Here is a 12,585-nt window from a genome sequence, read left to right as displayed (position 1 = left end):
AGTCGGACTGACTGTTCCATTTGAAACCAAGACCGATAGTTTTGTCACATCTCTTGGACTGATTAGTGAGGAAATTTAAGACCTTTTGACTTCCTTCCCAATTCTTAGACACATTCTTAGCCTCAACAAGTTCCTTGGTTAAATCATTGACTCTAGTGGTGAGATGTACAATCTTCTCCTTTTCTCTTTTAAGATCATCATTGTTTTCACTTTCAATGGACATTCTTTTCTCAACTATGATGTCACGGGTTTGGTCATTGAGTTTAGACACAAGATAACCCATTTTCTCCTTTGACTCTTCGTACTTGGATCTCATTTTGACAAATCTTTCATTCAATTCCATGAGATTTTCCATCTTATCTTGAACATTAAGCTTAAGACTAGAAATGCAATTTTCTAAATGAACAATTTTGGATCTAGATGAGCTACATTCGGGAGATTCATTTTGAAATTTGACAAATTTTTCATGAAGCATTCTAATCTCCCTTTTGTAGGCATCTAAGTTGACTTTAAGACATTCATTCTCTTTAGATAAATTAGTGACTAGTTCATTTGACACTTCCTTGACATTGTCAGAGGCAACAGTCTGAGACACTGTTGTTTTAAGTTCTTTTATCTCATCAACTAAGTCATCAATTACACCTTTAGATATGGATTGTTCATTTAGAAGTTCATCACGTTCCTTAGTTATCATAGACATTTGTAAAATCAGAGTTGTATTGACATTTTCAAGATCAGAAACATCATTGGGGTTCGACCTAAGACACCTTAGTTCGTTTGACAACTCCTTGTTCAATTTATTTACTCTTTTTACCTCATCAGAGGCAACAACAGACCGTGTCTTTGCCTTAAGTTCACTTTTAAGATGAAAGTTTTCTTGAGCAATTTCCTCTATTTCATCTTGCATGAGATCCAACTTTTCAGTTTGTGAACGACACTTATCAAAGAGTTTGTCAAGAAGCTTACATACTTTTTCTTTGGAGTAAGTCCTAGCTTTGGCCTTTAGAAGTTTTACCTCATTGTCGGAATCGGAGTCGGAATCGTCGGGGTGAGCCATGAGACATCTAAGATGCTCGGTTTTGGAAGATTTTGAGACTTTTTCTTTGAGACGACTTGTAAGACACATTTTGGCCTCTAATTCCTCCTCGATGATCTCATCGTCCTCGGAGTCGGACATTCCCCATATGGCGGACATGACTCGGTTTTTGTAGTCCATTTTAGCCTTATCTCGCTTATCTTTGGACTTAATCTCATCCCACTTAGGACATTCTTTAATTTGATGTGATTTGTCACCACATTTAAAGCATCCAATAGTGGTGGAGGGTCTTTTCTTTGGAAAGCGTTTTTTCGTGTAGTTATTGTTGAACTTTTTATGTCCATGGCCATTCACCATTCCAACTAAGTTCCTAGAGAACAAAGCAAACTCATCTTCTTCTTCATCCTCATCATCAATTGAAGAGGATGCTAAAGCAAGACTCTTTCCCCTTGAGGATTCACTAGAGTGCTTATCGAGATTGAACTCGTGAGCCATTAGTGATCCCATTAGTTCATGAAGAGATAGAGTGGATAGATCTTTGGCTTCCTCTATGGCGGTAACCTTAGGTTGCCATTTAGTGGTAAGACTACGAAGAATTTTTCGAATGGTGTCCTCGGACTCGAAATTTCTTCCTAGGCTTTTTAGTTCATTTATAATACACGAAAAGCGAGATGAAAAACTATTTATGGACTCGTCCTTTGACATGTGAAACATCTCATATTGTTGCATGAGAAGGTCAATACGGTGTTTTCTAACTTGAGACGTCCCTTCATAGGCAAGAACAAGGGAATCCCAAATTAATTTAGCCGTAGGACATCCAGAAATTCGACTCACTTCGGCCTCACCAACACACCGTTGAAGAATCGACATAGCTTTCGAGTTTTTCTCGGCCAATTTAAAATCGTTTTCATTGTAATCTTTCTCATCTTTGACCTTAGTAAAACCCGTAAGGATGTCGGTTTCCTCAATAGTAAGAGGTCCGTTCTCGATGATTTTCCAACATTGATAATCAATACTTTTGATGTAGTGCTCCATTTTGAGCTTCCACCACCCAAAATTCTCTCCGGTAAAGACCGGGATCTTGGAGTGTTTTGAGGAATCCATTTCCCAAGATTTAAACTCTAAGGAGATTATCCTTGATCAAGAGCACGAGGCTCTGATACCAATTGAAGAGTTTAGGATTCAAGTACCTAAGAGGGGGAGGGGGTGAATTAGGTACTATTTTAAAAATTTCAACTTAATCTTTATTGAATTAAAGCAAGTTGGTTGATAATGTGAAGAACAAAAGGATACATCAAGTAATATTGATTCATTAAGAGTGTATCACGATGTTTAAGAAGATTGCGAAGAAGGCAACGGTTGATCTGATTGTTGCTTGTATGTCTTAGCTCATAAGAGAAGGCTATCACCAAAAGCAACGATATCATCGTTGTTAAATAAAACGTGGATTAACAATCGAGTAATGAAAATGCAGCGGAAATAAAAGTAACGAGAGATCAACACGATATTTTTGAATTGGTTCGGCCAACACTCTAAGGGCCTACGTCCAATCTTCTTTTATTAATAAGTGAAGTGATCTACTCCGACTACTTAAACACTTACAATAAAAGGACCAACAACCTACTCCGGTTGCGACACAAGTCTCAAGACTACTCCGTCTAGAAACTTAAGACTCTTACAGAATGATTACAAAGATCAAGCTTCCTCAAACTGATTCTATGAAAGAATTGATAAGGACAACTTATAGATCAATCGATTCTAGGCAAGAGAAAGTAATACTTAAGGCAACGGTAGTGAAGACTGTTGCCACTGGAAGACTTAGAATTATTTTGCAAAGGAAGTAAAAACTCGAGTTCTTAAAAACAAGTTTGCAAAACACTTTGAAATTCTCTTCGGAAAAGTCTTAAGGAAATGTAGAAGAGGAGTGCTCCTTTTATAGAGAAGCAAACTAGGGTTTAGAGGTCAAGACATGAGGTAGAAAACAAATAATTTTGACTTAACCAAGTTTGCACAAAATGGAGCATTCTTCCAAAGGTTAAATAAGAAAAGGAGCTTTGTTACTATCTTGAAAGGGCCTTTGAAAATCAGTCAAGGTAAGATGGACAATCAAGTGAGGACATTTTAGAGAAACAAATTTGGAAAGAAACAAGTTCTTCTTTCTAAAAGTCATGATAAAAAATATTGCCACTTTGAGTTAAGACCTTTTGAAAGATGCCAATAGAATATCCTTTTCTTAAACAATAACCTTTTACAAGATTCAAATATCAGAAATTTGTATTTCAAAATAGAAGTTAGTATTTTCGAAATATGAATATTTTGAAAATGAAGACCTCTTCCAAGTGACACGAGTTGAAGCAACAGTCCAACTGATCATTGTTGCCTTAGTAAGCAAATCGTTTTCAACAACGGTCTTGCTTATCGTTGCCTTAGTACTATACTCTCTTACCCTTACATAAGTGACTCATAATTACAACACAATTCTTGGGTAGCTTCATCAACACTTCTTGACCTTGAACATTGATTAATTCTTGATTGGGAAAGAGGACTAAATCCTGAAATGGAACATCTTAAAACATGGTTAAACATAGGCATGTCATCATCAACAAATGTGTTCTAACAAAAACTTTGAATTTTAAGTTGAAAATTATCAGTTCTCAAGTTAACTTAAAGCCTTTACATAAAATATAGTTAACTCACCATTTTAACTGACTCACGTACATAGTTAAGCATTTAAAGGTTTTAACTTCAATACTCCCAATTTTTACTTGAAAACCCCATAGAAGTATATAACTATGTTGAAAACTTAAGTATATAACTATGTTGAAGTATATAACTATGTTGAAAACTTAAGTTTCTATATTGCTTTTTTTCTGTTATAAAATTAGGAAATTGCTTTATTTTTGTCAAGTAAGGTTTTTAGAGTAATGACTGTCAATTTTAGTTTGGAAACCAAGTGTTTTAACTAACAAATTCATGGCCTTCCAACAGATATTTATGTGGGCTGCCGTCTGTGGAGGAATAGTATAGTCAATGTATGAGACTATGAGGCCAGAGTAAGGGTGCAGTAGAAGGGAAAACAAGTTCAGTGGCTGAAAGAAGAAAAATGTAGAATGTAGTACAATGGTAGCACGATATACTCGTAGTTGGTTTCTTTTGTTTTACATGAATTTTCTTTTTCTTTTTTTTAAAATTAGTTGGGCTTTTAGTTGTTGGGTTTGTCTCATGGTAAGAGACCGTCTTATCTAACAATTAGTGTACTTTTTATTCTTTTTAGAGCAATGAGAAGTATTTTTATGAAACATAAAAAATCGGTTGAATAGAGGAGGTATTTTCACGTCTTTTCCTTAATTCCCTTGTTTGCATTGGTGAATTTAGGGGGCTAGCTGGGACGCTCGCCCTTTTCAACGTTTCTAGTTAAAATTTTCTAACTTTTTTCGAGTTTCCCTTATACTATCACCCATTCACCCTCGTTGAGATCGCCTCCACTGCTAGGTTGCACCAAAACGGACACGGACACGACACGGACACGTGATACGGCATCCCATGAAATTTAGGACACGGGACACGACATTTAAATTTAATAAAATATATATTCTATAGTTATATATGTGTGATTTTATTTTTGAAAAAGTATTGAATATTAAATTTATAATCAATCTATTTCGACATCTCATTACTAGTCTAAATAACATCATTTGTCTTCAATTCAACTTATTTCCCCACCAAATTTAACCATATAACAATTCTCGCCATTTAACTTAAATTCCACGTGATTCCATTTGGAGGCCAGGTGTGTCCAAATACCAAGGACACGGCTCAAAATATCATGGACACGTGTCGGACACGTCCCGAAATAAAAGATGAATGTTAGACACGGCTTTACAAGTGTCCGACACGTTTTGACATGTGTCCGACGAGTGTCGTGTCCGACGAGTGTCGTGTCCGACACGGGTGTCCGACACGGGAACGCCGATTAGGAGGAGTGTCCGTGCAACCTAGCTCCACTGGTGGCAATTCTTGGCTCCGTCGCGGCTTGTTCGGCATCAAAACTCAAATATCTAAAACACAACCACTTAGAACATGTCCACAAAACTCCTTCGGTACATCAACTTTGTTCCATTCATAACTCTTCAAATCCCAAGTGTAACCTCTCTTAGCTTCTCCAATTTTTGATGACCCTATAACCATCAACTTCTCAGCTTCGTAAGCCGATACCCAACGAGAGCTTCACACGTCAGCAGGGACTTTTACGAGCACCTGCCACTTATCGCCAAGCTGAACCGCCGCATCACTACTACGACGACCCAGACAAGCATAAATCATCCCATTAGAAGCCACCACACATGAACTTGGGCTCGCGCTTGTTTCAAGAAAATTCTCGACCACCGGACCCCACTGCCACGTGGACGTATCGAACATTTCAGCAGTCCTCTCAAAACACCCTTGCTTGTCGGTAGGGTAACCACTGATGATGTGGAACTTGCCACGGTGGAAGACGGCCTTACACTCATCACGTGCTACTGCCATATCGGGAAGTATGGCCCACTCGTCTTTGTCCAAGTAGTATAACATAGCTGATCCCAAGGCGTTCTTGTCCTCGTCATGTCCACCTGCAACAAGAACCGTCCAATGGTGATCTGACGACGTACATCCGAAAAAGGATCGTCGTACACCTGGCATATCAGCACCCTTCCTCCGTTTCCCAGTTAAAAAGCTATAAATATACACAGCACTTGCTGCCGCCACGTCACTGGATCCAACCCGCCTAATACCAATAAATCCGACCCAAATCCAACCAACCCACAATACAAAGGTAAGCCATAAAGCATACGAGGGTTCACAGGCAAACGAGTCCAAGTCTGAGTTCTTGGATCATGTACGTTAAGCTGTACACAGTACGCCGGTTGGGTTGGATTTTGCTTCCTTCCATCACCCGAATCACATACCGTGGTATCCGTCCGGGCCTGTGCTAATACCAGAAGAGGCCTTGCCACACCCATGGCCTTCCGTAACAGGCTGAACCGAGGGCACGTAATCTCAACCCTCCATGACTTCCACACCAACGACCCTGTCGGGAGGTCTTGATAAGCAACCTAATCAAGACCTCGCGACCTAAGTCGTCTATCAATCCTGGAATTATCAGACTCATAATTTTCTTGACTAATTATAATTTTGATACAAAGTTGGAAATCAGAAAAGTGAAACTAGAGGGTGTTAGTATTCTCTAGTTTTAAAGGAAGAAACGTATAAATTAAGGAAGCATGATATCAAACTAGGCTATCGGGATTCGGGAGTATAATAAACAACGGAACATAAACTAAATGGTTCCAACTTTTTATAAACAGAGATGAGAAGATGAGGTTCTAGAAGAAATTAAAGACAAGGGTCTGATGTAAAAGTCGGCCAAGACTAGTACAATTCCGTTTCATTCATTAGTTTACCTTTTTTTTGTTCTTTGTGAAGGCTATTTTAATAATAGGTAAACAAATGAATGAGATGGAGCGAGTATTTTATTTTGTGAACAATATCTAAGGCATCTTCTAAACACAAAATTAATATTAAATGGAAACTGTTAGTATTGCCAGTAACTATTGAGTATATGGGATAGGGTAAATCATGGCAGAGCAACTGTCCTGAACAATGAAAAGTGCCAGCCACTCTTAAATAACAATATGAAGTTTGAGGCGGAAGAAGTTCGGAAATAGAAGCAGATTTAACGGAGATAACCAGTTTTTGATTTCACAATCACCATTTAAGTAGAGATGCAAAGAAATTTACAGATTCAGCCATGACCTCATTGGCCGGGCTTGTGAAAATCGGCTTGGCTGCCGTTTAGTCTTGCAGGACGTGATCCAAGGCATAGAAACTGAAAAGATTTTCCGTGGCAGCCTAGAGAGCACGTCAATAAGATGAGGCTAGGTCAACTAGGTTTTTGTATTCATCAGGAACGAAAGACTTAACCTTCACAAATCGCTCTTCTGAGTTCTTTGCTGGAGAGGCATATTTAACTCCTATCACTGACACCACGCCTGCATAACCAATTTACATAAGTTTTGAGCTAAAACTGTAATAGTATATTTTTAAACAAACATTGAACGTTAACCAGCATATAGAAGCATAAGGGGGTCGATATTGACATCTTGGAAAGTCTGTATTTCTTAGTAAAATACTAGCTATATCAGAAAATTTAATTTAAGCTGCTAGGCATCAAGAGAAGGTGCATGATTTGCAATCATTGTATTTCTTAGTAAAATACTCCGTAAAATGCAAGAATATCTTTGTTTGGTTCCCTCAAAAAGAATGTCTTTGTTTGGACTTTAAAGAAGAAGAATATGGAAGAAAAGGTCTAAAGGGAAGGTAGAATAAAAGAAGGGTACTGATAAATACAACCCTTAAGGAATTAGGGTTGTGAATAAGAACTAAATGCTTTTCCAAAAGTGGAATTAAATTAGGAATTTATGACAAATTCACGCGCATATCAGTGTCTTTTAATGTGTGTGTCATTTTCCAAAAAAGAAATAGAAATAAATGAAAAATGGATTTCGCATAGCAATGCGAATTGCTTGGCCTTAATTACAAGGCACCTCGACTTCTTCTGACTAGCGCCTCACTTAAGCATTGAACTTAGGTATGCCTCGTTTTTAAACTAAATCTTAAAGTTTAAGAAAGGACGTTTCAAATGGTGTTGTGGGTCTCAAAAAACTCCCGCAATTAAAAGAGAATGAATATCAACTTCTTTTCAGTCTGCCAGTTCCATAGATTTCCACAGTTCCGCTACTAGATGACCTTTTATAAAGCAAGAAAAAATTCTGCAAAATTAAGGGAGAGGTAAGATAATTACTTTCATGAACACGTCCATATAGGAATCGTTCGCCTCTCCAAAATTCCAACGGTCTCATCCTTATCCGGGTACTTCGCCTGACTCCCTCTTCCCACTTTGTACCAGCCTCTGTATGGAATATAAGCACTAATTAAAAACACAAGTGGTACAGTAACCATGTAACAGCATACTAGAAAGCAATGGCCAAAGGAGACGTGAAAATTTGAAGGAATAAGCAATCACCATTTAAAATAAGTAGCTGCCTATCAATCTTGCCTTCCACTTTCTTCTTCTTGTTTTTAGGTTCCATTAAATCAGTTGCGTTCGATCTTGCCTTTCCTGTCCTTGATTTGTTCACTGTTTCCTCAATGATAGTTTCTAGCGCTGTTTTTTCTGTCTCTTCGTGTTTATCCTTTAAAACAGTGGCCTTTGATTTTGCCTTCCCTTTCCTTGCTTTGTTCACTGTTTCCACATTAATATTTTCTTGGGATACAGAAGTTGATTTTTCTGTCTCTTTAAGTTTACTGTTGAGCGATCCAACTGTTTCCTGTAGCAGAATATTTTTTAAATTATTAGACTGAAATGAGAAGTGACAGGAATATTCATCATATACTATTGTTGTCTAAAGTACTTCACGAACACTGGGCAGAGAGCAGCCCAACTGTCTAAAAGACATTTTCAAAACCATACAAGTGCTGCCCTTGATGCTCGTAAGGTACTGAATTAATCAAGATCACTCATGTAGCATGCCAAACATACAAAAATTATCCACGAAAACGGAAGAGAATAATCTAGTTATACAAAGATATCTCAAGATAAAGGGTGAAAACATCTCATACTGACGAAAAAGGAAAGAAGAAAAGGAACACAGGAGCCTTGTGCAATTACATGGTATTCAAACAGACCTTAAATAAATACTCTGTAACAAGGAGTACCTCAGGAATCAGGATGCCTTATTCAGAAAACTATTGCATCAGAGAGCAATTGATCAGGTGCATTTGATGGTGTGTTTTGAGTTATCACTTAACACTTTTAAGTACAAAAAATAATAAGGATAGAGAGAGTAAAACCAGTTGTACCTGCCAATAAAACCCGTGAACACTAGCCAATAAAAGAAAAACATTGCAACATTCAAAGAAAACGCATACAGAACGACAACAAAACAAACAATAACTGAGCTTTGTCCACGACAATTACATTAAGACTCAAGTACGCCTACAGCTTTAAGAGCAAACTGACAGAAAATATTATACAGCCATACTAAAAGCTATTGGATTCTATCGTGATGAGAACAGACAAAGAAAAGAATTGATGTGCTATGAGAATTTTCAACAGCAAAATGAGCATAAGATAGTCTCATGAGAAAGCAAATACCTTGCTAGGCTTTATCATTGAAATGTACTGGGTATTCAGAGCTTCGGCCATCTCAACGTCACCTGCAATGTGATTTTGTTTGTGTAACTACAAAATAAGAAAGAGTGCATAATGCGACTCAAGAACATGAAAGACAAAACCAGAGAATGGGAAAAATGTGTAAAGAGTTCTAACAGTCATACTAGTGACGCACGTACAAGCTAGTGTGTGCTACCAAGCAAATAAGTTCCCACTACATATAATATTATAATATCCACCTAGAAGAAGCTGACAACACTGCCTGAACAGAAATATCTAAGTATGCATGAATACTAGACATTTTCAGGATGTTAATTGATACAAGAGGATGAGATAAGTGTTTTTAGTCATAGAATAGATAATCCTATTGATGATTCAATAGGGCAACTAAAGCTTTCCAGTTACCTTCATTAACATTGACCTCCACGGCAGAGACTTCGTTGAAAGCTTCTTTGCCGCCAGACTTGGGGCTTGCAGCCATCTACATGATTTTAAAATACTTCAAAATCAGACTGCCAGATTCATTATAAAAACCTAATATAAAACATCAATAAGTTAAAGAGTGGGGCAAACCTGATCCTCCTCTATAGGCGCAGTAGTCATATCGACATCCTTTCTTGCACTAGCCAGTGAAGCCTCACCAAAAACTGCAGGATTATCTTCTCCATCTGTAGGAGATGTTAAGTCAAACAAGTTCTCCCCTATACCACTATGAGAAGTTTCTCTTGTCTCATCTATCCGTTCTTCAAAAAGTAGCTTTTCACCAGAAACACCAATATCTTCTTCTCCACATACTGAAGCTTTCTCAAACACATGTGAATCCTTACTTGTCATAAGCTGATCACTATGACCAACCCCATCCAACCGTTCATCATATTCAATATTGGGGTTTGTACTGTTTACTGGCGAGCAAGGAGACGTAACACATTCATTGATCACTTCTTTCGCAGGAGAACTTGTGATAATTTGATCATCCTGCTTCTTGTTCTGAGGCTGTGGGAAATAACATTCATCTGGTGATGATACAATGTCTTCAGGTGAAAATGGATCCTTCAATGGGGTGAGTCTCGAGATGCGTTTATTTAGTGTCGATATGGAAGCCAAAGGACTTTTACTAAGAGGCGGAGATACTTGAATATTCAAGCTCTTGCTCTTCCAATACTGAGTACTGAAATTAAGAGGCTTGCTGCCACCGGCTTTACTGCTGTCAGTTACACGTAACAGAGAATCCTCCACATCCGGTAAGGGTTTAAGGAAACTTGCATATTCACGTCGACGAACAGCAGGCATGTCAGGAAGAGAAGGTTCACTGATATCTACGAGTTTAACATTAAGTTTCTCTGCCAGGAAATTTTGTACTCCATCCTCATCAAGCCCTTCATAATCATAAGAAAGGAGCTCATCGAGCTCACTAACTTTGCTACTCATTGCCGGTTTGTCGTCTGTAAAAATAATAAAAGATCACATGTGGGCACGGTAAGAAGCATTGAAACTTCTACCGGATATAGAACAATATATAGTAAGCTCCACGTTAATTTTATAAATTTTAGATAAAACAATCACTAACCAGATACTCTTGTTTGTGGAGAAAAAATCACAGCATTAGTTTCTGGTATTGTATCCTCTAGAGTTGGGCGTATAATGTTGTGATCATTCGCCTCTTGGGTTGACTTGAGAGACTCGTCATTGTCAGGAACTCCTGTTAACGAGTACGTACGATGCTTGTAGACGGCTTTTCTCCTAGGCAAAGAAATTTAGTTTTGTCAATGGATATTTATCATGCGATGAAAAATAAAATGCTGATATAGCCATCTCACACTCTTAATCACTGGAAAAAAACATGATATGAACTAACCCAACACGGTTAGCCCTTCGCTGCCTTCGTTCCAAAAATGCACTGTTTTGATCTATGTCTTCAAGTGGTAGCCCTTTTAGTCTTCGAATTTCCCTTTTTGCATCTGAAAACAACTCAAGAAAGAAAACATATGAGCCATAAATTCCCTTTATTATAAAAATGTAAACTAGATAGTAAAATCCTAAAAATGCTGTAGCTTACTCTCCATTCTTTCAAAGGCTGCAAACAATTCCTCTGCGTCCGTAATTTTAGTAATGTCTAAAGTAGGTTCCGGGCACGGATCAGGTTGGCTGTAATACATGAAAACAGAAAGAGCGAAATGGTAAGTCGTAACAAAGTTGATAACAATACTATAGACGATCATACCTAGAACAATGTAGAGAGACGCAAATTACAACCAACGATCATACCTAGTCATTGGCTTCATTTTAAACTTAGCTGGCGTAAGACCAAGTCCAGGTCTCCTCTCTCGCGGTTTTTTATCATTTACAACACCAGGCGCTTTACTATTATCTTCACCAGGCGCATTACTATTATCTTCAGAAACAGGACCCATTGATTTATCACTCTCTACATGATCCACACTCTCTAGAATCGTTTTTACCTGATCCAACAGCGAATCGGGATTCCTAAGAAACTGCAAGCAAGTCCGCCAAAGTCAATGGTAAGCCAAGCCGCTTATTATCAAACATCACTAACTCATATTATCTCTACCACAATGACGGACCTCTAAATCAATCCAACAACTAACTTTTCAATCACTCGTAAGTCGTAACAAAACTCCTATATTTGAAAATTCAGCCCTAATACAATATCACAGGAAAAACTCGGTAGCATTGCGAAGGCCCTATTCTTTCGAACTTAAGTTCAGTCTATACAGTTTCAATCCAAAAGAACGGGGCCTAATACAAGCGTTTTATCAACGAAAAATCAAATCAAATTAACATAATTACAGCTCTAAAATACTTGCAAACTTGAATTATACATTTATACCTCACCTCAAATTACCTAAAAAAAGTACCAAAAAATCAAAAATTAAAATGAACAACAATACATGGTTATAATTAAGGAATTTACCAGATGTTTGAAGAGAGAGAGCGGAGATCCGAAATTAGTGTTTGGAACTGAACGAAATAGAGAAGTTGTACCGAGGGTATAAAATGAGTAATCGGCGAGTGGATCATTATCGACGGCGCTTTCAGCATTTGACATAGTGTTAGTAGCTATGGGACGTAATTCCGGCGATTTTTCGCCGGAGAAAGAGAGTTTTCCGGTGGAAGGAAACCCTAGATTGTACGATTGTTTCAGTTTTCGGCGGTTAATTGGGAGATTTCAATGAAATTTGAGTTTCAATTTTTGGGAGAGCGGGGGAGTGTACTAGGCTACTAGTGTGGAGAGACGTGTTACTGTGTTAGTATGTTAATAGTAACCGTTTTTTTCCCTTTATTTTTCCTAAAAAAAAATCCGTGAAAGTGGTAATTA

At 37.9% G+C, this 12,585-nt stretch overlaps 1 protein-coding gene and 1 pseudogene across 1 annotated transcript; both read right to left on the bottom strand.

Moving 5' to 3' along the window:
• Nucleotides 1-5,010: 5,010 nt before the first annotated feature.
• On the bottom strand, nt 5,011-6,272 carry LOC141610887 (F-box/kelch-repeat protein At1g80440-like; annotated as a pseudogene).
• Nucleotides 6,273-6,670: 398 nt separating this feature from the next.
• Nucleotides 6,671-12,506, bottom strand: LOC141610886 (centromere protein C). The gene is made up of 11 exons (XM_074429185.1): nt 12,181-12,506; nt 11,514-11,740; nt 11,305-11,393; nt 11,104-11,206; nt 10,816-10,988; nt 9,822-10,690; nt 9,654-9,729; nt 9,231-9,292; nt 8,100-8,403; nt 7,878-7,985; nt 6,671-7,065 (listed from the first exon to the last, which is right to left on the bottom strand). Exons 1-11 carry the CDS (start codon nt 12,313-12,315, stop codon nt 6,938-6,940), a joined length of 2,274 nt encoding a protein of 757 aa, XP_074285286.1. The 5' UTR covers nt 12,316-12,506; the 3' UTR covers nt 6,671-6,937.
• Nucleotides 12,507-12,585: the final 79 nt, after the last annotated feature.

The sequence above is a fragment of the Silene latifolia genome, chromosome 11, assembly GCF_048544455.1.
Source record: "Silene latifolia isolate original U9 population chromosome 11, ASM4854445v1, whole genome shotgun sequence".
Classification (NCBI taxonomy): Eukaryota; Viridiplantae; Streptophyta; class Magnoliopsida; order Caryophyllales; family Caryophyllaceae; genus Silene; species Silene latifolia.
Note: the sequence above shows the minus strand (reverse complement) of the source record. Positions and strands in the feature narration are given on the sequence as shown.